General features: G+C 46.2%; 1 protein-coding gene across 3 annotated transcripts in view; it reads right to left on the reverse strand.

The window, feature by feature from the left end:
• Window positions 1–4,228: 4,228 nt before the first annotated feature.
• MAST4 (microtubule associated serine/threonine kinase family member 4) overlaps window positions 4,229–22,485 on the reverse strand; it is a 611,596-nt gene continuing 593,339 nt past the window's right edge. For all 3 annotated transcript variants that reach the window (XM_068990601.1, XM_068990599.1, XM_068990600.1), the window contains 5 exons: window positions 21,915–22,037; window positions 12,694–12,830; window positions 10,114–10,295; window positions 7,396–9,819; window positions 4,229–6,270 (listed from right to left, as the gene is read on the reverse strand). In XM_068990601.1, coding sequence (XP_068846702.1) covers window positions 4,823–6,270; window positions 7,396–9,819; window positions 10,114–10,295; window positions 12,694–12,830; window positions 21,915–22,037 — 4,314 coding nt within the window. In that variant the 3' untranslated portion in view covers window positions 4,229–4,822. The remainder of the gene's footprint in view (window positions 6,271–7,395; window positions 9,820–10,113; window positions 10,296–12,693; window positions 12,831–21,914; window positions 22,038–22,485) is intronic.

Raw genomic sequence — 22,485 nt, forward strand, 5'->3', positions numbered from 1 at the left:
TCACATCTTTAATATGAAATACCATGTGGTCGTTACGTAGTATTGCAGGATACTCAGACACACTGAAATCTATATTTGATTTAATACTAAGCAGAAGTTACCCAACATCATGCTGACTATTATTTCATTTTTTTTGTTAAAATAAAATTCCATATAAATTGAAGAATAAAAGTATCTGGGGAAGAGCAGTGACTTTTTTTCTTTTTTTTTTTTTTTTTGCTTTTCTATATTTGTAATTTGCCTTCACTTGCCCATGTATTGCACAATAAAGAAAAATAAGAATTTTTAAAGACTTTTTTGCTTTTCACAACAGTGCAAGAATAAAGAGATGGTGAGGATTTCCAGTACTGAAAAAGGAGGTGGGCTTTTTCTAAAGCTTTGCGATTTCAAAGGCAAAAGCTTAAGCCCAAGTTTCTTGGATTGCTCTTTCCTTTCCCTTGAGAACAGGAGCCATGGGTGTTCTAAGGATCCCCCCTGGAAAGGGACAGTAGGCCAAGGGGCTGAGAGTCGTCTTACCGGGTGGCACTGAGCTGACAGACATGGGAGGCCATCCCTGCCCTCAGTCCCCCGCATGAGAAAATCTGCCTCCAGCCGAGGAAAGTCACTTCAGCACAACAGTTTCACACGGTATTCGTATTCCAAACAGACAGAACTTGCAGGCAAAGGATATTTATTTAGACTGGTTACAGCTGGAGGAGATGGCAATGCCAGCTCACATATGACGGCTGGGTAGTGGCAGCATGCTTGCTTTAGGCCTTGCAAACAACTTCTTTCTTCACCTCCAGGTTCTGACAGCCATCTCTTCAGTGCTTCAGTGCAACAGCCAGTGACTTTGGGAGATGCTTTCAGCTTTATAATATTAAGAGCCTTTTTGTAAAGCTCTGTGGAGCAGTTCCTAGAAACTGTACGCAACAGATCTTCTTCCTTTTTCCCTACATCTGAACACACTCAATGGCATGTCACAAAACATGCAGGGAACTTCGGTCTTGGGAAAAGAGTCCCTTTTTGATGTGTTTGCCTGCATCCAAGTATTGGGATTGACAGCCCCATTGCAGCCTATGACGTTATGAGAAGGCGATCTTGTTTTTTGGAATGCATGGTCCCAGCAATTCATGAGATGCTGCTGCATGTTTTTTTTCTAATGAATGGTGTTAAAGCCTCCAGTCCAGGGTCTGAGGTGTATGAACTGCCAGAGAAACTGAACCTGGGCCAAATGATTGACTTTCAGTAGAAAAAAAGTAATGAAACCAAAGTTCAACAAAGCTGTGGTGATTTCCAGCTTTCCTAGATATATGAGATGCATCCAATACTAACTGAGGTAGGAGGTAGAGAGAGAGGAATACACAAAATGATGACATTGAGGAAAGTGTTAAGAACACACTGGTAGGAAGGAAATTAAATTGAGCAAACTGCCCTACCGTTGAGTTGCTTAATGTCCAGCCTATACTGAAGCAAGCGAATTTCCAGTTAATAGAGCTATACTTTTTCATGTAACATTTGTGTTGTGAACCAAAAATCTAGAAGGGAAATTGCCTACTGATTCATTACAACTAATAAAGGATCCCTATTACAGAGAACGATTAGCTTCCTTGGCTCATGGCTTCCCACTAATCATCAGGTTTGTAATTTTGCATGATATGGTTTTTCTGCATATAAACTTAAAAAGAGAAAATGAGGTAGCTTATTCAGAGGGGCCTGGATCTGAATTCAAGTGCATGATACCTGGTAATGTTTAGAATGGTCAAGAGCTTCAGAACCAGAAAAATCGACATCCTAAAGTAAGCTGTCTTTATAGGGTGTGTGTTAAGCAAATCATACAGCCTGTCCGGGCCTGTTTGCTCCTCAGTAAAATGGGGATGCCATCACCATCTGGTTTGAGGCTGGTGTTGGGGCTCAGAGAAGATGGCAGATAAAACCCATGTTGCCCAGCACTAAGTGTGCACACAGAGTAGGCAGACAATAAATGTGAGGTTGCTTCCTTCCATCCTGATGTCTTCTTGGTTTTTAATTATAAGGGCGGAGATCGGATGGAAGGAAAAGAAAGATGAGAGAACACAATGGTAACGGATGGAGCAAAAGTTTTGGGAGAACTGGAGGAGGAGTGGAGTCTACTTAAAGGCAGACAGTCTCGCAGAAAGGAACACTGTTTCAGTTTTTAAAAAATTAGCAAACCTTTCCGCTTTCCACTCACCAAAAGGGAGCTGCAGAAAACCACCCTTTCCACAACAGAGTCACAATTCAGTCATGTTTTGGAGATGCTATGCATGTGTGTAGATGGGGCGGGGGGGGGGGGGTCGGAAAAACTTAATAGTCATTATCTTTTCATGCTAAATTTTTATTTCAATGTTATGCAACTGCATAAGTATAAATATTTGTTCAATATACAACAATTATGACATCCATAGGGAATTCCTTAGAGAAAATAAGACTGCAAACACTTTATTGCACAGATCCTAACAAACTTTAAGCTGGTAAATCTACAGCTGGGAGTACTAGCGAGGAGCACACCTTACAATCACAGGAGACCGACCAGACAGAACACAGGAGGGTTTCTACCATCTGACTGGAGAGGTTTACAACAACAGACAGGTATTACACAAATGCAATCTTAGGGACTCTGTAGCCATCCAAAATGCAAAAACATATTTGGCAAAAATGAAAATACACTATACAAAATATACATTTTAAAATATCATTTGTAAACAAGCAGCTAGTTGTGCTTTAAAGAAAACTGGACAGTTAAAAAGCAAAGGCTGTAAACCATACACTACCTCCCCGACAGACCTGTCTAGATGTCTGGGTGCAGAAGGGTTGGGTTATGACAGCCGCCGAATGCAGGTATGAATTATAAATGTTGAGACCATTTTTGAAACCCATTGAAGTTCTTTCAAAATATTTGTTTCTTCTACAATTCACAACACAGTGATGGGGAATGGCTAGAACCTTATGGGAAAAAAGTTAGGGGCAAGGAAGAGAGTTTTTTCACCACTGTCAACTCATTTTACAATGAAGGACAACCAAGCAATTGTTTTTGGAGTGGAGTTTATAGCCTCACTAAATGATTTACAATCCACAGGGATGTAAGATGATGCTGTGCTTAGGTGAACAATTTTATAGCCTGAAGATACTAAGATATCCCTGCGGGGAGCGGGGTTGGGTGCTGGACTAGTATTTACTGGTGATTTTTTCTCTTACAAAACAAAACAAAAATCCTGCTATGGATCCCAAGCATCTTTTAAATACTTATCTGTGTATATTTTCTCTTAGTGCTTAGTACTTACGTCAGCAAGTGCTGTCTTACAATACAAAACAAGCCACCAGGAAAACTGCAACAAAAAACACAAAGACCCCCTCAGCACTAAAATCATTGGACAAATCCTACATATTCCATGGTATACAAAATTTAAATAAGGCTTAGCAAAAGTAAAAAGGACAGTCACATTCAAGCACCAAATAGCTCCAAGTCTTTTTATTACAAAAATGCTGCTCTTTATTAATACAGTATATATATTTTTTGCATACAAATAAAGAGACCATGTTATGAAATGTATGGAGCTACTTGATGCACCAGAAATGAATGTGAAACCCAGGAACTTGCTAAAAACAGCAAGCGTCATCTACAACATAAGGCCCCAGCTATGTATTAAAATGTATCTGATGTCCTGATTATTCCTTAAAATATATGCTATGATGCCAAAATCCATACCCCCTCCACTTTTCCTCAAAAAAGCAAAGTGAAAACCTCTTCCAATGCCTAGTGCTTATTAATCAACCTAAATACGAGCAGATTTGTGTGCGGCCAGTTATTTTCTGTTTTGTTCAACAGCAGGGCGGGCGCAGAACTACTAGAAAATGTGTGCTTCCTGGACTAGCGACTCATAGCATAAAGGCCTGAGTTTATTTAAGAGCATGAGAAGGAGGGAAAGCAGAACAGAAATAAAAGTCAACGTGTGTTTATAGCCCTCGCTCTACCTATAGTGAAGAGTCGACACCCACATCCACACACAAGGACAACTGGCCTTGGAGACAGTTGGGCCCAGGATCAAAATGGCCATTAGTGAAATGAAAATGGCTAGCTCCATCTGTTGTGGCCATTCCTGATGGAGGAGCATTCCAGACGCAGTGATTCGAGTCATTCTTGCTTTAGATCTGGAAATACAGGTAGCCAGATACAGCGCTATCAAAATTTCTGGTTAAAAATACACATACAAACTCACCATCTAGTGTATTTCAGGCTTTCTTCCACCATCAACTCTACTCAGAATGTTTTAACTTAGAAAAAAGTGTAGCCTTGCAAGAATCTTTTCAACCACAGACCGAAACACGTGGGTGGATGTGTATATACATGAATATGGGTGCATCTATATTTTAACAAACACCGTTTTAGCCATTTCGCTTCATGACTGCATCGTGATCAATGGTAGAGCAAAAATCCTACTTAAAGAAAACCCAAAAGTTGTAGTAAATGACGCCATCAGCAGCAAGGTATCAACTCTACACCCCAAACCAAACACATTGCTAGATATTTACAGAGAAAATCTTTTCCCTCAACAACCCTCAACCTCAACCAGAAAGAATTTTTTTGTTTTTTTTTTGTTTTATTTTGTACAAACACTATCTGGTAAGTTTGCCAGTTCCAATTTGGGAAGGCATTTGGAAGAAGGTCCCCTCTTTCTCTGTCTCGTCTCCTCGCTTCTTCAGTGAGGCTCCAGGCTCTGCCGATAGCAGGGGGGTGGTGTCCCACGACGCTGGTTTCCAAGGTAGTCAAGACGCAGTGACGCACGCAGGGTGGGTTTCCCCAGTGCCGCCCGGGCCTGCCCCATCACAAGGCCTTTTTGTTGGGGCTGCCGCGCAAACTCTCTTTCCCCCGCCTCTGTCGCAGCCCAGTGTCCTTCTCAGAAGGAAGAATGACGGGGCGCTCAGTGCTTGGAGCGGGGGACGGCTTGGCCGCCTCTCTGCTCGCATTCTGGTTCCTGGTCTGAGCTGGCTGGGTGGGGGCTGGGTCTTTCCCTTTGGTTTCTCCCACGGCGGTGGTTACTGAGAGGGCCCTGTCCCGGTGGCTGGTGCCCGCCACCAGGCCAGGGCTGGGGTGCTGGGACTCCAGAGTGGCGGCTGAGCTGCGGAAGGATGGCAAGGAGTCGCTCTTGGTCATTTGGGTTCTGCCAATCCCGCTAGGCAGGGGTTTCCGCTGGTCCCTGCTGCTGGAGGCTGGGCATTCTGCTGCAGGCCCGCCGGCCTTGGCAGAGGTGTCGCTGGAGGTGGTAGAAGTCTCTGGAACTGCTGGTCTGGCCTCAGGAAAGCCACAGGAATAGCTCTGAGACTTCCCTGGGAGGGTGGCACAGCCGAGAGCGCTCTGCACTGTGGCTGAAGGTGACCGCTTCATGACGCTGGGCTTGCTCGCCTCGGTCAGTGGCTTCTGGGGACCGAGCCCTTTCCCCTTGGCCTCTGGCCAGCCCTTCCCAGCGGCTGCTGCCGGCTGCTCCGCACCCTTGGGCCCAGCCTCGCTGTGCACCGAGGACAAGCCAGCCCCCGGCTTCTCCCCATCCGCAGGGGTGTAAAGTGCTTCAGTGCGTTTCTTGCCTTCAGACTTGCTGGCGTCGGCACTGGTGGCCAGCGGACTCGGGCTCCTGTCTGTTTGTTTGCACAGAGGGGGACAATCTTTCACAGTGGATGGTGTGGGGGCCTTTGGAGACAGGTTTTGCCTTTCCCTGACGGTGGGAAGTTTCTGGTCCACTGACTCACTGGCCCCGAGGAGTCCTCGCCCAGGTGGATGTGCGAGCATCTCCAGTGCCTCTGGGGGACACCCAGCGCTGGGGGGTCTCAGCTTTGTGTCTAGAGGACCCCCTTCTGTGGGCAGGGGGACTGAGCGCCCACTGGCTCCCTGGCCGATCACTTCACGGGCTGTTTTCTGGGGACTTAGGAGGACAGGGAACTCCTCTGATACACCCTTACCACTCCCCACCCCCGCTCTGCCGAGGGTCGGGGCGCCAGGCTCTTTGCTCACTGCAGCCTCAGCACTCGGCTTCTGGGAGGAGAGGGGCCGGTCTGGGAACTTAGACTTTGGAGGGCCCAGGTCGGGGTCAGACCTGGGCTTGTGGCTACTGCTGTCACTGGGCACAGCAGCGAGCCTGAGAGCGTCCTGGAAGCTGGAGTCTGTAGCACAGGGTGTGCTCCCTGGCAGAGGGGCAGCAGGGTGGCTGGGCAGAATGCAGTGCTGACAAGCCAGGCCAGGGAGCTCTTTGGTGGGGGGTGAGGGCTGACAGCTACTGGTGAGGTGCTTTTGTGGGGGCTGCTCTTTCCTTTCTGGTTCCCTGGGACCCAGCTGAGAACTACTGGTGACATGCTTTTGTGGAGGCTGTTCTTTCCTTTCCAGTTCCTTGGGACCTGGCTGAGAACTACTGGTGAGGTGCTTCTGCAAACACTGTTCTTTCCTTTCCGGTTCCTTGGGACCCAGCTGAGAACTACTGGTGACATGCTTTTGTGGAGGCTGTTCTTTCCTTTCCAGGTCCTTGGGACCCAGCTGAGAACTACTGGTGAGGTGCTTCTGCAAACACTGTTCTTTCCCTTCCAGTTCCTTGGGACCTGGCTGAGAGTTACTGGTGAGGAGCTTTTGTGGGGGCTGTTCTTTCCTTTCTGGTTCCTTGGGACCCACCTGAGAACTACTGGTGACATGCTTTTGCAGAGGCTGTTCTTTCCTTTCCGGTTCCTTGGGACCCACCTGAGAACTACTGGTGAGGTGCTTTTGCAAACACTGTTCTTTCCTTTCTAGTTCCTTGGGAACCAGTTGAGAACTACTGGTGAGGTGCTTTTGCAGGGGCTGTTCTTTCATTTCTGGTTCCTTGGGACTCAGCTGAGAACTACTGGTGACATGCTTTTGTGGAGGTTGTTCTTTCCTTTCTGGTTCCTTGGGACCCAGCTGAGAGGTACTGGTGAGGTACTTTTGCAAACACTGTTCTTTCCTTTCCAGTTCCTTGAGACCCGGCTGAGAACTACTCGAAAGGTGCTTTTGTAGGGGCTGTTCTTTCATTTCTGGTTCCTTGGGACTCAGCTGAGAGCTACTGGTGACATGCTTTTGTGGAGGCTGTTCTTTCCTTTCCAGTTCCTTAGGACCTGGCTGAGAACTACTGGTGATGTGCTTTTGCAGAGGCTGTTCTTTCCTTTCCAGGTCCTTGGGACCTGGCTGAGAACTACTGGTGAGGTGCTTTTGTGGGGGCTGTTCTTTCCTTTCTAGTTCCTTGGGACCCGGCTGAGAACTACTGGTGAGGTGCTTCTGCAAACAGTGTTCTTTCCTTTCCGGTTCCTTGGGACCCGGCTGAGAACTACTGGTGAGGTGCTTCTGCAAACAGTGTTCTTTCCTTTCTGGTTCCTTGGGACCCGGTTGAGAACTATTGGTGAGGTGCTTTTGCAGAGGCTGTTCTTTCCTTTCCGGTTCCTTGGGACTGTCTTTCTGCACAGACTGGAAACCAGAAAGCCTTCTACTCTTCTCACTCTCTGGCCTGGGTGGCTCCAGAGACCGCCTGGTAGAAGCAGGTTCCATATTGAATTCCAGGCCACTCTCTGCGCCCAGCTCTCTCTCACAAGGAGCCCCCGCAGAGCGCAAAGAGGAGTCCACTCTGGCCGGCAGCCTCACCTCCTCTCGGCCATCTCTGGGCTTTGCTCTCCCGCAAGGCCCACATGCTTTCTCCAAGGCCTGGGTCTGGGTGGAGACATCCGGGTGGGTCCTCCCCACCACAGGGAGGGTTTGGGAGCTGTCGCTGGGTTTAGCAGCTTCTGGGGGACACAGTTCCTTGGAGGGGTCTCTGCGGATGTCGGGCCTCACAGCTGACCGCTCGCTCCTGACTATTGACGGGCCCCTTTCGGACAACTCTCTGCCACTCGGCTTCTCCCTGGAAGGGACACTTTCAGGCGAGAGTGGGCTGAGGGATCTAGAGGAATTGGCACCTTGGAGGTTCTGCCCTGGGAAGGGAAGGAGCTTAACGTCAGGGCTGCGGTCTTGGTGTTGGCTGGGGTGGCCCTCTCCCTGCTGAGGATGGTTCTCCATGATGGTCGCTGGGGCACGGGCTGCCTGGGAGACCTTCTTGTCCAGCTTCAGCTCTGGGTCAGGCGGGGCAGCCACCGGTGAACTCTGCAGACCCCGACTGGACGGTGGGAACCGGGGCTCAAGCAGATAGGACTTGTTCACCTTGAAGCTGGCAGGGGAGCACTCTCTCTGACCCGCAGTGTCAGCCTTCCTCCCTGCACTGTTGGGGAGAGCCAGGGGCACGGGGGACTCCACATCACTGCCTGGGCTGGGGCTCTGGGCAGGCTCCGGGGAAGGCAGCTCTGTCTTGGAGGCCTGAGGTCCCGACAGGAGAGCGATGTCCAAGGTGCCTTCAATGGGCTTCAGGCACGACACAGACCTCCCTTCCAGCTTATACTCAGAGGGGCTTTTCCGGACAGGCGACTCTGGGGCAGCCAAGCCTGGCTTCTCCGTTCCACTGTCCACCCGGCCAGAAAGGGCCTTGAGAGGGACAAAGGAGACGGCGCTGAGCTGAGCTGCGTGGGCGCTGCCGATGAACGGTGTGCGGCCCTCGGAGGCTGGCGGGGCCTCCTGCTGCCCTCCCACGGGCCGGCCCAGGCTCCCAGGCAGGCACTCCTGGGCACTGGCCGTCACCTTGGGCTTGAGCACAGAGCAGAGGCTCTCGTCTTTGTCTTCGAGGGACATCTTCTTTCGGAGGTAATCGATGTTGGCCAACTTGCCGTCTAACTTCTCACACCGCAGACCCTCCTTGGCCTGGGGGACCTTCTCTGCGGTGTCCCCCTTCCCAGAGGTGGACCTGTGGGTGGTGTGACAGAGGCCGTCTTGGAGGGTGCTGTGCGTCGAGGCTCGTTTGAGGTCACAGGTGGTCCCCTGGCCGTGGTCCCCAGCTGCCGTTGCCCCCTCAGAGGTGACACCCTCGCTGGCCCGCACGTTGGCCTGCTTGTGGAGAGCATCTTTCAAAAGGCTGGACAGGGGCTGGGCCTCCTGCACGGCTGCTTTGCTTTCAAAATGATTTGACCTCTCTGAAGCTTTCGAATAGATTTTCTTGTCTCTCTCTTCCAGCCTAAAAGCACAGAGGTTTTCCAAGTCACTGCCGAGTCCGTGGGGCTTTGGACGGGATTCCTGTTTTTCCGAGAGCCCGTCAGGTTTCTTCACCACCACCTTGGCCTTTAGCTTCTCTCGGTCCAGCTCGTCCACAGACTCCTGGCGGCCCAGCTTCCGGGACACGGGGCGTTTCAGGCAGCCCTGCTCCACGGGCCTGGCCCGGCTGAGGGCAGGCGCGTCGCACACATTCTCCTCCAGGCTCTGCAAGGCCACTTCCCGCTGTTGCTGCTCCCGCGGCACCTCCTCCTGGGTGACCTCCAGGCTGTGCTTGCGGGAGCACAGGTGCTTCTTGTCGCCTCCATAGGAGGGAGAGAGCTTCTCCTCCGACTGCACACGCTTGAGCAGCGGGGACCGAGGGGGTTCCGCACTCTTGGGCCTCACGGCGTGCCTGACGATGGTGGGTGGGGAGTGCATTTTGCTGGGAAAGGCCTGAGCCATCTTGGAATTGCCAAGTGAGTGCCCCAGCAGAGGGGATGGGGAGCGCTGCGGGGAGGTGGGCTGTGGGGTTGGAGAGGGTGTCCGGGCCAGTGGAGACAGGGGGATGCTGCCGGCTGACTTCCGCCTTCCTGACCGGTAGCGCTGCCCACTGAGTTTGGGGGCCAGACCATGGAGCGTGCTGGGCCGGATGTGTCCTGACCCCGCTGGGGAGTTGGGAGCGCTGGAGCTTGGGGAGCTGCTCTGGGAGGAGTTAGTGCCTGTGGGTGGGAAACAGGAGACTGTGAGCAAGAGCCCCCTTCCCCTTTCTTCCCAGGCTTTCCGACCTGAGCTGTTTCAGATAAGGGCAGCGAGCTGTCTCAGCATCTCAGTCTAGTGAATAAATACTTTTCAGATAAACCTCCCCAAAGGTCAACCCAGTACTTCCTGTCTTTTCTAAGGGACCGGATAGCTATATCTTCTGAACTTCCTGTCAATCCTGTTCTCTGTCAATTACATCCCCACCTTCTCTATTTAAGCCCCTCAACTCCTGCCAGGAGAGGAGGTTCACTCACCGGATGGGAAGTCGGGGGTGGAACGGTAGCTGGGTGTAGGGGATCGGGGAGACAAGCTGTGAGTGGGGGACCCTGGGAGGCTCTCCCCTGATGACAAGGATCGGTTCAAGCAGGAGAAACTTCGGCTGGTGTGGAGTAAAGGAGAAGGCTGCTTGGCTAGTTTTTTGAAAAGGGATCTCCTCCTAGAGTGAAAAAAGGAGGAAACTGATCAGATTCTACGTTCAAAACCACCCCCGCTTCCCCAAAGCACCAGGGCACTGATTCAGTACACCCAGAGACGGTGACATGATGGCGGGTCCTCTTAAAGAGAAGGATTCCACTTTTACATTCAAAACTTTCCTATGACTTAGAAAGGAAGAGTCTTTGAGAATACACAATGGAAACCCTCTTAATTTCAAGCACTTTAAGACAAGTTGTGAAAATAGGAAAATATATCTGGTGACTCAGAATCTGCCTGCAATGCAGGAGACCCAGGTTCGATCCCTGGGCCGGGAAGATCCCGAGAAGAAACGGGCAACCCACTCCAGTCTTCTTGTCTGGGAAATTTCAGGCACAGAGGAGCCTTGCAGGCTACAGTCCATGGGCTCACAAAGAGCTGGACATGACTGAGCAACTAAGAATAAACGCACATTCATTTATTTGTATGTCAGGTTTTTGAGGATACTGTTTTTTGCCTGAAAGCTTCCAAGTATATAGCTCCAAACAGACTGACAAAATTAAATTAAGAGACAGTGCAAAGTAAATCCTTGGAAGAAAAACTGTCATTTGGAATATTGGATTCTTTAACGGTGATCTGCTGGGTAGAGGCTTTCATCCTTGAGGGGCTGTTGGCTGTGCTTATTCCATCGTGAGCGCCTGAATATTCCTATGGACAACGAGGCTGCACATTTACATAGAAAAACTGAGGGAGGTGAACTGATGCTTATCGTGGCAGCAGGGCAGCAGACCCCACGCTGCAGCAGAGGGCAAATGTGTAAAGCACGTCTTAGAGCTAAAAGCATAGCTTCAGGTGGCTCTGAAACGCAGGTGGCTGTATAGAGTTCTTTCACCTCCAGGGGCTGGGTCACATGCTTTCCACTCTACTGTCCCTTGAAGCAGTGTGTTCTGTATGACCCAACACACACTCAAAATATAAAGCTCACGTTAAAAAAAAAGATATCAATGTATGTGTGTGCGTGTGGACATGTGTACTTTTAATCACAGTAATAAATGTACTTGGGTCAAAAAGCCAAATAGTTTTATAAGCTTATAATGAAAAATAGCTCTGTTCTGCCTTTTCCCCGATCCCCAGCGAAACTCTTTCTACTCTTTTAGCTGTCTGCAAATTGCTACGTAATGTGCTTATGCTGTTTTTTCAGTTTTTCAACCCTAGAAATTCTCTGTTGATTTCCTACCACAGAAGATGAAAAATTTAGCCCTTGTAACAACTTATTCCCCTTCTAAACAAGCACATTTCCTCCCAGTTGAGCGAAACCAAATTTTCTGGTTAGGAACAAAAGGTTGATACTTTCTTTACTTTACACAATAAATACTGTTCATAGTTTGGCCACGAAAAGCATACTTGTATTTTCCTTTCTTATACCAATTTGTCTTTCCTGGAGTTAACAATCATTGCTTTTTACACTTGCGTATTTTTCATTTCTAGCATTAAAATCCTTATACTGTGATCCAACACACCAAATTCAAGTGGGTAGAGTCAAGATGCTGTCGCATCATGCAGGAAACACATCTAGACAATTGTTTGGAAGAAACTTCCCCACCAGACACACACACACACACACACACACACGGACACACACACAACCCTCACCAGTGTCTGCACAGGGCACTAAATGACACTCAGGGTGCCTTTCATAGTGCTAATGTGTGATAGACTTTCAGGCAGTAAAACAAAGTCTTTTTATTTCCAGGCTTATTTGGATGCTTTGAAGATCTAGTTATCTTAGAACATCTGGCATTCAAAAATAGCAACTATATACTTTTGGATTATTTATTATCACTATTGTTTAGTTGCTAAGTCATGTCCTACTCTTTCCCGACTCCATGGACTGTAGCCTGCCAGGCTCCTCTGTCCATGGGATTCTCTAGGCAACCCAACTGGAGTGGGTTGCCATGCCTTCTTCCAGGGGATCTTCCCAACCCAGGGATTAAACCCCCATCTCCTGCATTGCAGGTAGATTCTTTACCACTGAGCTACCACGGTGTTTTTAGATGGACATTATTAAATATAGATTTAATAATAATAATTTTAAGATTTAAAACTTTTACCTGAAGTTTTAGTTCCTCAAATCCAACTGAAATGAAGTCTGGAAACTTAAGAAAAAGCAGAGCTTTTCATGGTTCTCACACATGAGAAAAAGTAAATTCTACAGTGTAACTACATAAATCTTTTCATTATGAAACATAATGCTGTCATGAATGAATATAAACTCTAGTGTATAAATACATGTGAACCACAGGGCAACATGTCTCACAGAGAAATAGATCTTCCTCACATGCAAGCATTTCAATTAAGTGAGGAGTAATTTTCCTTCAGTGTGGGAACACACCAAACCCATGAAGAGGACGGCTCTAACTTACCTCTCCAGACTTTCCTTCTTCTTAGATTTCTTGCTCCGCCTCACCATCCGGCTCTTATAGCTGTTTCTCCTGGCCGGTCCCGTTTTGATTGATGTGTTTTCAAATGGGGTGGTCGTGATTGACACCTTATTTCCACTCTATAAAAAAATGAGGTGGTATTAAAGGGAAATGTTGAAACAAGGCCAGAAAAGATATAGGAGATCCAAAGACAAATAAACATCCAAAAGGACGGACATGACCAGGTCCCTCTATCAGGACCCTTCAGGTAGTGAAGTCCTGATAAACTGGGTGGGAAAAAAAATGTGAGGTTTCCTTGAGGTGGTGGGATGCGGATTCCACAGCTACTGTTGTGCTGTTATGTCAAACTCCTCGCGACCCCAAGAACTGCTGCCTCCAGGTTCCTCTGTCCATGGGATTTTCCAGGCAAGAATACTGGACTGGGTTGCAATGTCCTACTCCAGGGGATCTTCCCGACCCAGGGATTGAACCTGCCTCTCTTGCGTTTCCTGCACTGGCAGGTGGATTCTTTACCACTGAGCCAACTGGGAAGCCCAGCAGAGCTGAGTTTAAATCTGAGCCTGTGACCTGAGCACTTGTTTTCCTCTGGATCTTCTTGCAGCAGAATCACACTTGTCTCCCAGGGCTCATCTGAGGATCAAGGGGATAGAGTGTGTAAAGCCGTTAGCACCCAGAGTGACACATGGAAAGGGCTCTATAAATAACAGTCACACTCATGCATATGTATTAAGTGTAAACATGCCCAGAGATGCTGTGCTCTTGGTTGATTTATTTTCCTTCTCTCTCCTTTTTGTGCTTTTCCTTTGACCTAGAAATCATAAAGCAGCACAACTGAATGAGACTTTTATCTTTAATTATTTTTAGGTTTGTTTTTTTTTTTCTAGCACCAGAACCTGTCAGCCCAGCAGAGCTGGAAAGTGTATGCTAGCAGGTGTAAAGCAGCCTCTGCTTTGTCAGGTCGGGAGCGGTAAGGTCATTCCTGGGGGTTTTTGTGCCCCTCGACTTGAACCTGGGACCAGGACTTGCTGGACAGGCCCTAGGGGAGGATTTGAGAGCAGAGTCGGGGGCCAGGGTGAGGGAGGGGGTGCCCTGGACAGGTGGGCAGAACCCTCCCCCTTCACTTCACTCTCAATGATCTCTTCTTGAATTTCTTAATAACCAAGGGAGACTCATATCCTTTCAAAGTCACAGATGGTCCTGATTACCTTAAAAAGACAAGAAGTATACATAGAAAGGCCTTTTAAAAGGCCTATGCCTGGAAGATGCCTAGCAACTCAGATCTAAGTGATGTTAAGAGATGGGGAGTTGAGTATGGTCGGGCAGGGGACTGAAAAAACAGATTGTTTAAATACCAACATCCACTTCTCCACCCAACTTGGAAAGTAATACATGCCATTATTGGAAGAAAACAATAATGTATATATATTTTTAAAAATCATTAAGAAGCCTACCACTCAGCTAATGCTGGGAATATTTCTGTATATTTCCTGCTGGTCTTCTATTAAGCATGTAAAAATTATGCATATATATATATATGTAGACATACTTTATAAGTAATTTTAATCTTAATCTAATAGTATTTTTTTCACTTCACATTTCATAACTTTGAAAAGCTTGCACTTTTATCACTGAATATTCCTTCACATAATTTTTACTGGCTGTTTAAAAATGTTCCATGAGATAGGTAAATCACAATTTAACTATTTCCTTATAGCTCTTGTTTTCTATTTTCCAATTCTTGTAAAAGTTGAAATAAGTATCTTTATCTATAGTGTCCTAACCTCTGACATTTTCCTTAGATTATCTATCTAGACTCAATACACTGAATTGGAGGGTCTCGTTGAACTTTTTAAAGACTGTTGGTACACACTGATGTACTGCTGCTGCTGCTAAGTCGCTTCAGTCGTGTCTGACTCTGTGCGACCCCATAGACGGCAGCCCACCAGGCCACCCCGTCCCTGGGATTCTCCAGGCAAGAACACTGGAGTGGGTTGCCATTTCCTTCTCCACATTGATGCACTAATTTCCAGAAAGTTCATGTCAGTTTAAACTCTTAACAGCAGCACATGAGTACCCATCTTAGCACATGTCTGTCAGAACTGAATACTAATATTAAATAAATTGCCAATTTTACAGGAAAAAGTTACAGCAAGTTTTAATCTTTGTTCTTTGGGTATTAACAAAGCTGGATTTTGTCTCATTTATTTTTCATTGTTTTTATTTCTTTAGATCATGATTTGTTCATGTCTTACATCCAATTTTGTATCTAAAAATCAATAATCAACTGAAAATTAATGATTTTTTGAGTTCTTTATATATTTAAGAACATATAAGCCCGTACTTAGTGCCATAACCATAAAAAAAAATATTTTAGGGAAATGGGATTTGAATCTGAACAAGGGAAAAAAACGTTTTTCATTCTGAAAAAATAAATTACTTGTCTTATATTTATAAGCAGATGCCAAAACTTTCAAAGCAAACCTTTACCTGGTAGTAGAGACTGGCATTCAATTTATTCTTTAAACTGAAAACTCCACTTTTAAGTATGAAAGGGCTACCAAAATTTGTTTGGAATGGGGTTTGTTCTTTACAATTTGACTGAGGCCAGACTCGAGTTTTGGTTTTTCCTAAATGGCTTAGGGGAAGGAAAGAGGCAACAAACGGGATGGGAGTTCGTCCGTCATCGGGATTCTTCCCATCCTTTACTATATCATATCAGAGAGGACACGGTGCCACAGTGATCACTGGGGCTGCTGGAGCCCACGAGCAGTCTAAGCCTGAACCACTGCTAACCCTCCTATTACAGACCAATTTTAAAAATAGAAAAATATCATATACATTGTATGAGATAAATATAATACAATGCTTAACATTTTTCATTAGAAAAGTTACGGAGTTTGTTGAATCAGAGCGTATCATTAAGCTTTCTACAGATGTCCCTTTCCACAAGCAGTATTGACATATATAGACGGTCATGTGTAAAACACTTTGGGGGAAGTTGCTAAAGAACATAGGAAGCCCAGCCTGGCACTCTGTGATGACCTAAAGGGGTGAGGTGGGGAGGAGGGGAGGGAGGCTCAGGAGGGAAAGAATACATATATAATTATTCACTTTGTTGTACGGCAGAAACCAATACAAAATTGTAAAGCAATTTTCCACCAATTAAAATATAAATAAAATTTTTAAAAATTAAAAGAAAAAACTCGAAAAAGACAAACTTAGTTTTTAGTTTGTTTCTACATAGGGCTGTTTCAGAGGACAGTTCACTTGACTTATGAAAATACACAAGGGGGTAACTTTCCTAAGAGGAAATACAGACAGAAAAAAATGCAGAGCGCAGACCTTTGGTTGAGAAAGTTAATGATGACAAAAATGGTAAGTAAATGACTGAAAAATAATTTTATGGGGAATAGGTGAGAATTGTGAAGCCTGCCACCTGGTGGACCCATCAGCTATAGCAAGTGCTGCCAGAACTGGCAATTTGTTTTACTGGGTCCTTTGACCTCAACAAATTCTTTTGAAGAAGGAACAATCTCTTATTAGAGAGATTCTGTGGCACTATTTCAAAAAATAACAACAATAAAATGGGGCCAGAAGACTGTCAAATGTTCTATTAAGTTACGCGTTACTTTAAACTGCTTGTGTGATTAGTGCATGGTGGGGAGGAAGTTATTTTAAGCTGGATGAACTGAACACAAAAGCAGAAGTCAGGCTGCCCAGCCTCTTCTCTCAATCTGACTCCACCTTAGTTCATCATTTGGCCTTGGGTATCTCCCTGAGCTACACTGCTTTCACAGTTCTTCCTCTGCAAAATACCCATGGGGAATGCATTCTTCCCATGCCGGTGTCCTAGCCCCATTCATACTCTCCACCATCCAGCCCTGGTCACCTTGCACACTGCATCCCAGACACCATGAACTCAGGTTCCAGCCACACTGGTTTACTCATGCACCTCAAGTACTTTGAGTTTCCTGTTTTTGTGGTTTAAAGCGTCATTTTATTGTGCCTAGACCGTCCCGCACTCCTTCCCTTACATACTTATCCACCCACCCTTCACAGCCCTGCACAGAAAACCCCCAACTCTCCGCCCGCCCACTGTGGTGGAAAGCTCTCTCTCCTTCCGCACTTGGGCCCTATTTACAGACTGTTCCTTGGCTTGGCAGCCTGACTGTAGCCTAGCGCTGCCACTGTTTCTCCTGCGAACACTGGGCTCTAAGCTTCTGGCAATCAGACCTCCTGTCCGAGCGCGGCGGTACACTAGCTGAAAGCTCAGGCTCTGGGGCTGCCCTGCTGGTATGCAAATCCTCTTCTGCTCTTTCCGAGCACAGAACCTTGGCTGCTTCGCTAGCTTCTCCTTGCTTTAATTTCTTCATCTGTAAAATGGGGACATTTCTGTGTACAGCACCTGTGCACAGGCTATGAGGATGACCTGAATTTACTCATGTAAAGTGCTCCTGACTACCTACTATTCATATCCGCCACGTGCTGTGTGACCCTTCGGTACCTCACACAACTCTGCACACTCTGGGGACCCAGTTAATATGTAAAATTGGTAATAATGGTGCTCTTTTAGCCCCCATTTTAGTATCCAGAGGTTCCCAGAGTTTAGGGAAAGGAAACACTGAGGCAGTGGCTGGCATTATTTTAGGTTCTCTTATGACTGGGCATTTAAACTAATGCTGTCCTAAGAAAGCAACCTGGCTGAATAGGGGGTTTCCTGCATTTGAGAGGCCACACTAGGCAGGTAATCATGTGAACAGGGGGTATGACTGGGTCCACGTGGCCTCCACATTCCACCATAGTGGGGAGAGAGCGATTTCGGTGCTGTGGGAAAGTTCTTTTAGCAAGCTACTTGTAATCTGGATGGAGGTGATTAACTCCCTGTGGCTAGAGAGGTTTGAGGCAGCACTGAGAAAGCGCAGAGCCAATGGGGAACTGAACCGAAAAACTATGACTTTGCTTCTCGTGCATGTGAGTGAGTGCTTTCACAGCAGGCTCACTTTGAAGCTGTGAGGGTGGGTGAGGCCAAAAGTGAAGCCATGACACAGAGGATATGCTAAATATGTTCACAATCCAAAAGATAAATAAGTATTGTACACAGTGTTAGTCGCTTAGTTGCGTCTCTCTGTGATCCCACGGACTGTAGCCCGCCAGGCTCCTCTGTCCATGGAATTCTCCAGGCAAGAATACTGGGGTGGGATGCCCTTCCCTTCTCCAGGGGATCTCTGCCACCCAGGGATCAAACTGGGGTCTCCAGCACTGTAGGCTGGATTCTTTATCATCTGAGGCATCAGGGAAGCCCAGTATCGCACATGGATTTCTTTTTTTTTTTTTTTTTTTTATTAAATTTTAAAATCTTTAATTCTTACATGTGTTCCCAAACATGAAACCCCCTCCCACCTCCCTCCCCATAACATCTCTGTGGGTGATCCCCATGCACCAGCCCCAAGCATGCTGTATCCTGCGTCAGACATAGACTGGCGATTCAATTCTTACATGATAGTATACATGATAGAATGCCATTCTCCCAAATCATCCCGCCCTCTCCCTCTCTCTCTGAGTCCAAAAGTCCGTTATACACAGCTGTGTCTTTTTCCTGTCTTGCATACAGGGTCGTCATTGCCATCTTTCTAAATTCCATATATATGTGTTAGTATACTGTATTGGTGTTTTTCTTTCTGGCTTACTTCACTCTGTATAATCGGCTCCAGTTTCATCCATCTCATCAGAACTGATTCAAATGAATTCTTTTTAATGGCTGAGTAATAATATATATAGCCCTATGTGATGGCTCTTCTACCTTTTTCTGAGGATGCCATGAGATTTTGTGACGTAGTTTGCAAGTATAAAGCATCGGGTAAACAGCACGTGAGAAAACAAAAATACAGCTACTACCCTGATGGTCTGCCACTGATGGCACATGGGAGTCCAGGACTGGTACTAGTCACTCAATCCTTTGTCCAAGAATCACTATTCACATTTAGGAGAAAGATGCATGATAACACAGTTCCTTGGGAAGGTAATTAAATCCCCTGTATCCACTCTGTTTCCTTACAGGGGTTGCTCTTTTGAGAGCTTCCTTTATGAGCCAGAAGCAGGATCCTCTGCTTAGATGTGAGACAGCACGCCATGGCCCAGGAGGATGCCAAAGCTCTCCGTTACAGCATGGTCGTGGCATTTCAGGGACATAGGTCAATCAGATCCAGGAATGCAGGCACTCCGTAACCAGATGAGGACAAAATGTTATAAATGGAACTGACTGACTCTTTTTGGAGACCTTGCCAGAGGCGTTCAGGAGAAACATACGTTCAAATTTCACAGAAGTAGGAAGAGATGTTTTAAAATCCAGAATCACACGAAAATGTTTTATAAAATAAATTATGAAAGAGCAAGTATGTCTCAGCAAAATAAACAGAAGGCATATTTCCTAAAGATATGCATATTTCAGCTTGTTATTTCTTCTTCTGATTTTATGAGCAAATGCAAGAAATAATATAAAGATATACTGTGCCAGGACCTAAGATGCATGTAGCGTAATACTGCTACAAAGAACGGAAGAGGTCAAACCTATTACCATTTAAAATCCATCTGACCATCTTTGAACTGCTGATGCCAAAACTTCTAGTCCTGTGAGTTGACAATGAAAAGAAACTCACATATAAAACATAGCCTTATTATCTAAACAAAAGGGAGGTCCTAGAAAAGCTCAAGGAGTACTTGGGAGAGAGAAGTACCTCTCTGCCTACCTTTGTGGTCCCTACACCACTGGAAAGACAAACAGGCTGTGGCAGATAGAGCCTGGGCCCTCACTCACAAAGGGTCGATGCGAGCCAGCAATGGCGTATCCCTGGACCACTGGGCCAGGCACTACGAGAGAACAGGCTGGTCAGGGTTCTTGAATTTTGTCTTGGGAAGTCTGACGTCATTTCAGGGGACTCTCACAGCCAAGGACTCTGAAAGTCCACAACCCTGCTCTGCCTCCCATTTTGGGGGCACTTACTAGGAGACAGTTATTTCATGGCAGTTAGACAAGTAGTATTATCAGAAACTGATGGTGAATGAAAAGAAAAAAACTCAAGCCTTACCCACGTAGGTGCCAGAAATGCTACCTGTTTTGAAATGACAACCTGCTCCAGAATTCTTGCCTGAAAAGCCCCATGGATGGAGGAACCTGGCAGGCTACAGTCCAAAGGGTTGCAGAGCTGGACATGATGAGCGACTAAGCACGTGTGCACTACTCAGCAGGCGTATTGCAAAGTGTAGAGGCTCCAGCCATCTCAAGGTTTTACTCCCAAACTGAGCAGCATGTACATGAAGACATTAACACAAGCAGCTGTATGGTGCTCGGCTCCTCCCACAGTGACTTTTGGACAGCACGCGAGGGAGAACCCTACTAGTCACCTCAATTCCACAAACACTTTCTGAGTACCCAGCTGCAAACCCGGCACTGTGCAAATGCAGGGATGACGTGCAGAGCCTTACTAGTAGCTCCATGTCTCTCCTGCAGGGCTGCCGTCAGGCCTGCCACGTTTTCAGCACGGCCCCGGCTGGCTTCCCATACTGCCTACGGCCCTGCAATGTCCTCTCAAGATTCATCCTCTTCCTCCAGTGAGCAATACTATGCCTTTGTGAGAAAGCTGACTAGAGTTAAGGGAACCACCCGTAGGTATGGAGGATAGCAAAGACAGTCACCTACTCCCATGGGGCTTGAAGTCAAGACCAAAATTTCATTAATGCTGTGGACTGATCAATGGCAATAACTTCCCTACAATCTGCTACTTCACAACGGACCTTTGAATGTACATACTATTACTCCTCTCGGAATGTGGGCCAGACCCTGAATCTTTTGAAGAATATACTTGTGTTGGCTGGGGGATGACAAAAAGAAGGATAAAAGTCATTTATCAAAGGCTTACTTACTTATCAAAGGCTTTGTACACCCGCCCACCTGCACTAATTCCAAATTCCCGAGTTTCTTTCAGGTTTCAGTTCAGTGTCACTGCTCGGGGATGACTCTCCCTATTCACAGAATATTCTCTGCAGAAGCATGGCATTCCTCCCCTTGCTGTGGCTCTGGCTAATCAGGCTGAACTTCATCTACCTGCATACATCTCCTGCGTCTCTCTCAGTCCTCAAGGTAAGAACTGTACATAATTTCCAATGTCTACCGTGTCTAGACATGTCACCAGTGTCTACCATGGCACCTGCCTAGCAAGTGCTCTAGAAACAGTCTGAATGGATGTTGTTTAAATGACACACATGCATTTATGTTTTATTTCTCAACAGGCTGCAGGCTACCTGAGGTGATGGCTCACACCTCTCTGATAGGCCCTAGTAATGCCTCCCTGTGTTCACACACTGAGAAGTCATCTATAAATCTGCTGACCTGTAAAATAATCCTACAGTTAATGATTGCATTTTTTTTTAAAATCACAGATAGGATTTTTTCCTTGAAAAAACTTAAAATTGTGACTCAGATTCATCTTTGTTTTAACCAGACTCATATTTGGGGCTATACCTTTATATTCTTTCGTTAGCAGTGGCAAAGCAAAGAGCCCAACAGCAATGAGAGAATGAGTGTAGACCATCTCTCTTCATCACACTCTGCTCTTTATGATCCTCCTACTCCACTGGCTTGAATCAGCTTAATTCCAAGTAGAGACTGATCTACATTCAAATTTATTTGTACAGGAGGGAAAGGTCTAATGATTGCTAGCATCCCTTCTTCCATTACCACCTATTATACATTCACAGCTCTAGCTTCCAAAGAAACTCAACTCTCAAATCAAGCTTCAGACCTGACCTCACAGTTTAATACCACTGTCTTCTGCCATAATAGAATAAAGTGTATTGAAAGTTGCTAAAGAAAATCGCACCGAGGATGGATGATTTCCAACCAGATTTTACTACGTGTGATACAAAAAACAAAGAGAACTCTGTAATTTAGGATGAGAAGCAAAATTAAATCAGGAAGTGACTGTGCAGATACATGAAAGTGGATTTCATGATATAAAACCAAAAAATTCATGTTGTTCTTGCCTTTACCTTAAACAGACCACTGAACGCTTTCTCAGCAAAGAGACTGAGTGTGTATGGATAGCCCACATAGAAGAACACTAGAACTTGAGTAAAGAACTTCTGGTGCCAGTTCTTTCTGGCTACCTGCTTCATCTAGATGGCCCTAACATCAAAAAAGACAGTACCTTCAGCAGGAGCTCTATAACTTCCGTGTGGACAAGTCCATGCACCGGTTCTCCATTGATGTGTGTGATCAGATCCCCAGCCTTCAGTCCTGCCTGGCAAGCTGGACTTCCTTCTTCGACATTCTAAAGTTCAAGAGAAGATACATTAGTAAGCAAACAAATGACAACCCTGACACCTACTGTTCTCTTGCAGCACAATATTCTGAGTTCATCATCAAATGATCCTGTGAGTCTAAGAGGAAACCAGTAAAATATGGCTCACTATTTTTGTTCTGCCATCTTCCTAAAATAGGATAATTCCTATGGTTCCTTAAGCAATATTTCAGGTGACCTGAGAAAGTATTTTAGAAAAAAAGAAGGCCAGGTGGAAAAAACTAAGAAAAGAAGGATAAAAATAAGATTATTTTGTACTATTTCTACAAGCTTGGTATATAGAGTGGATAATCAGATTTGAAGACTAACACAATTATTAAAAAGAATTAACTTTTGCTAAATTCAGTCCTACCACACAGATAAAGAGCAAGAGTATGAAGTAGGTCCCAAATGCCAGCTTAACAGGAAGCTCATTTGC

This window comes from Capricornis sumatraensis, chromosome 18 (assembly GCF_032405125.1).
Source record: "Capricornis sumatraensis isolate serow.1 chromosome 18, serow.2, whole genome shotgun sequence".
Lineage (NCBI taxonomy): Eukaryota > Metazoa > Chordata > Mammalia > Artiodactyla > Bovidae > Capricornis > Capricornis sumatraensis.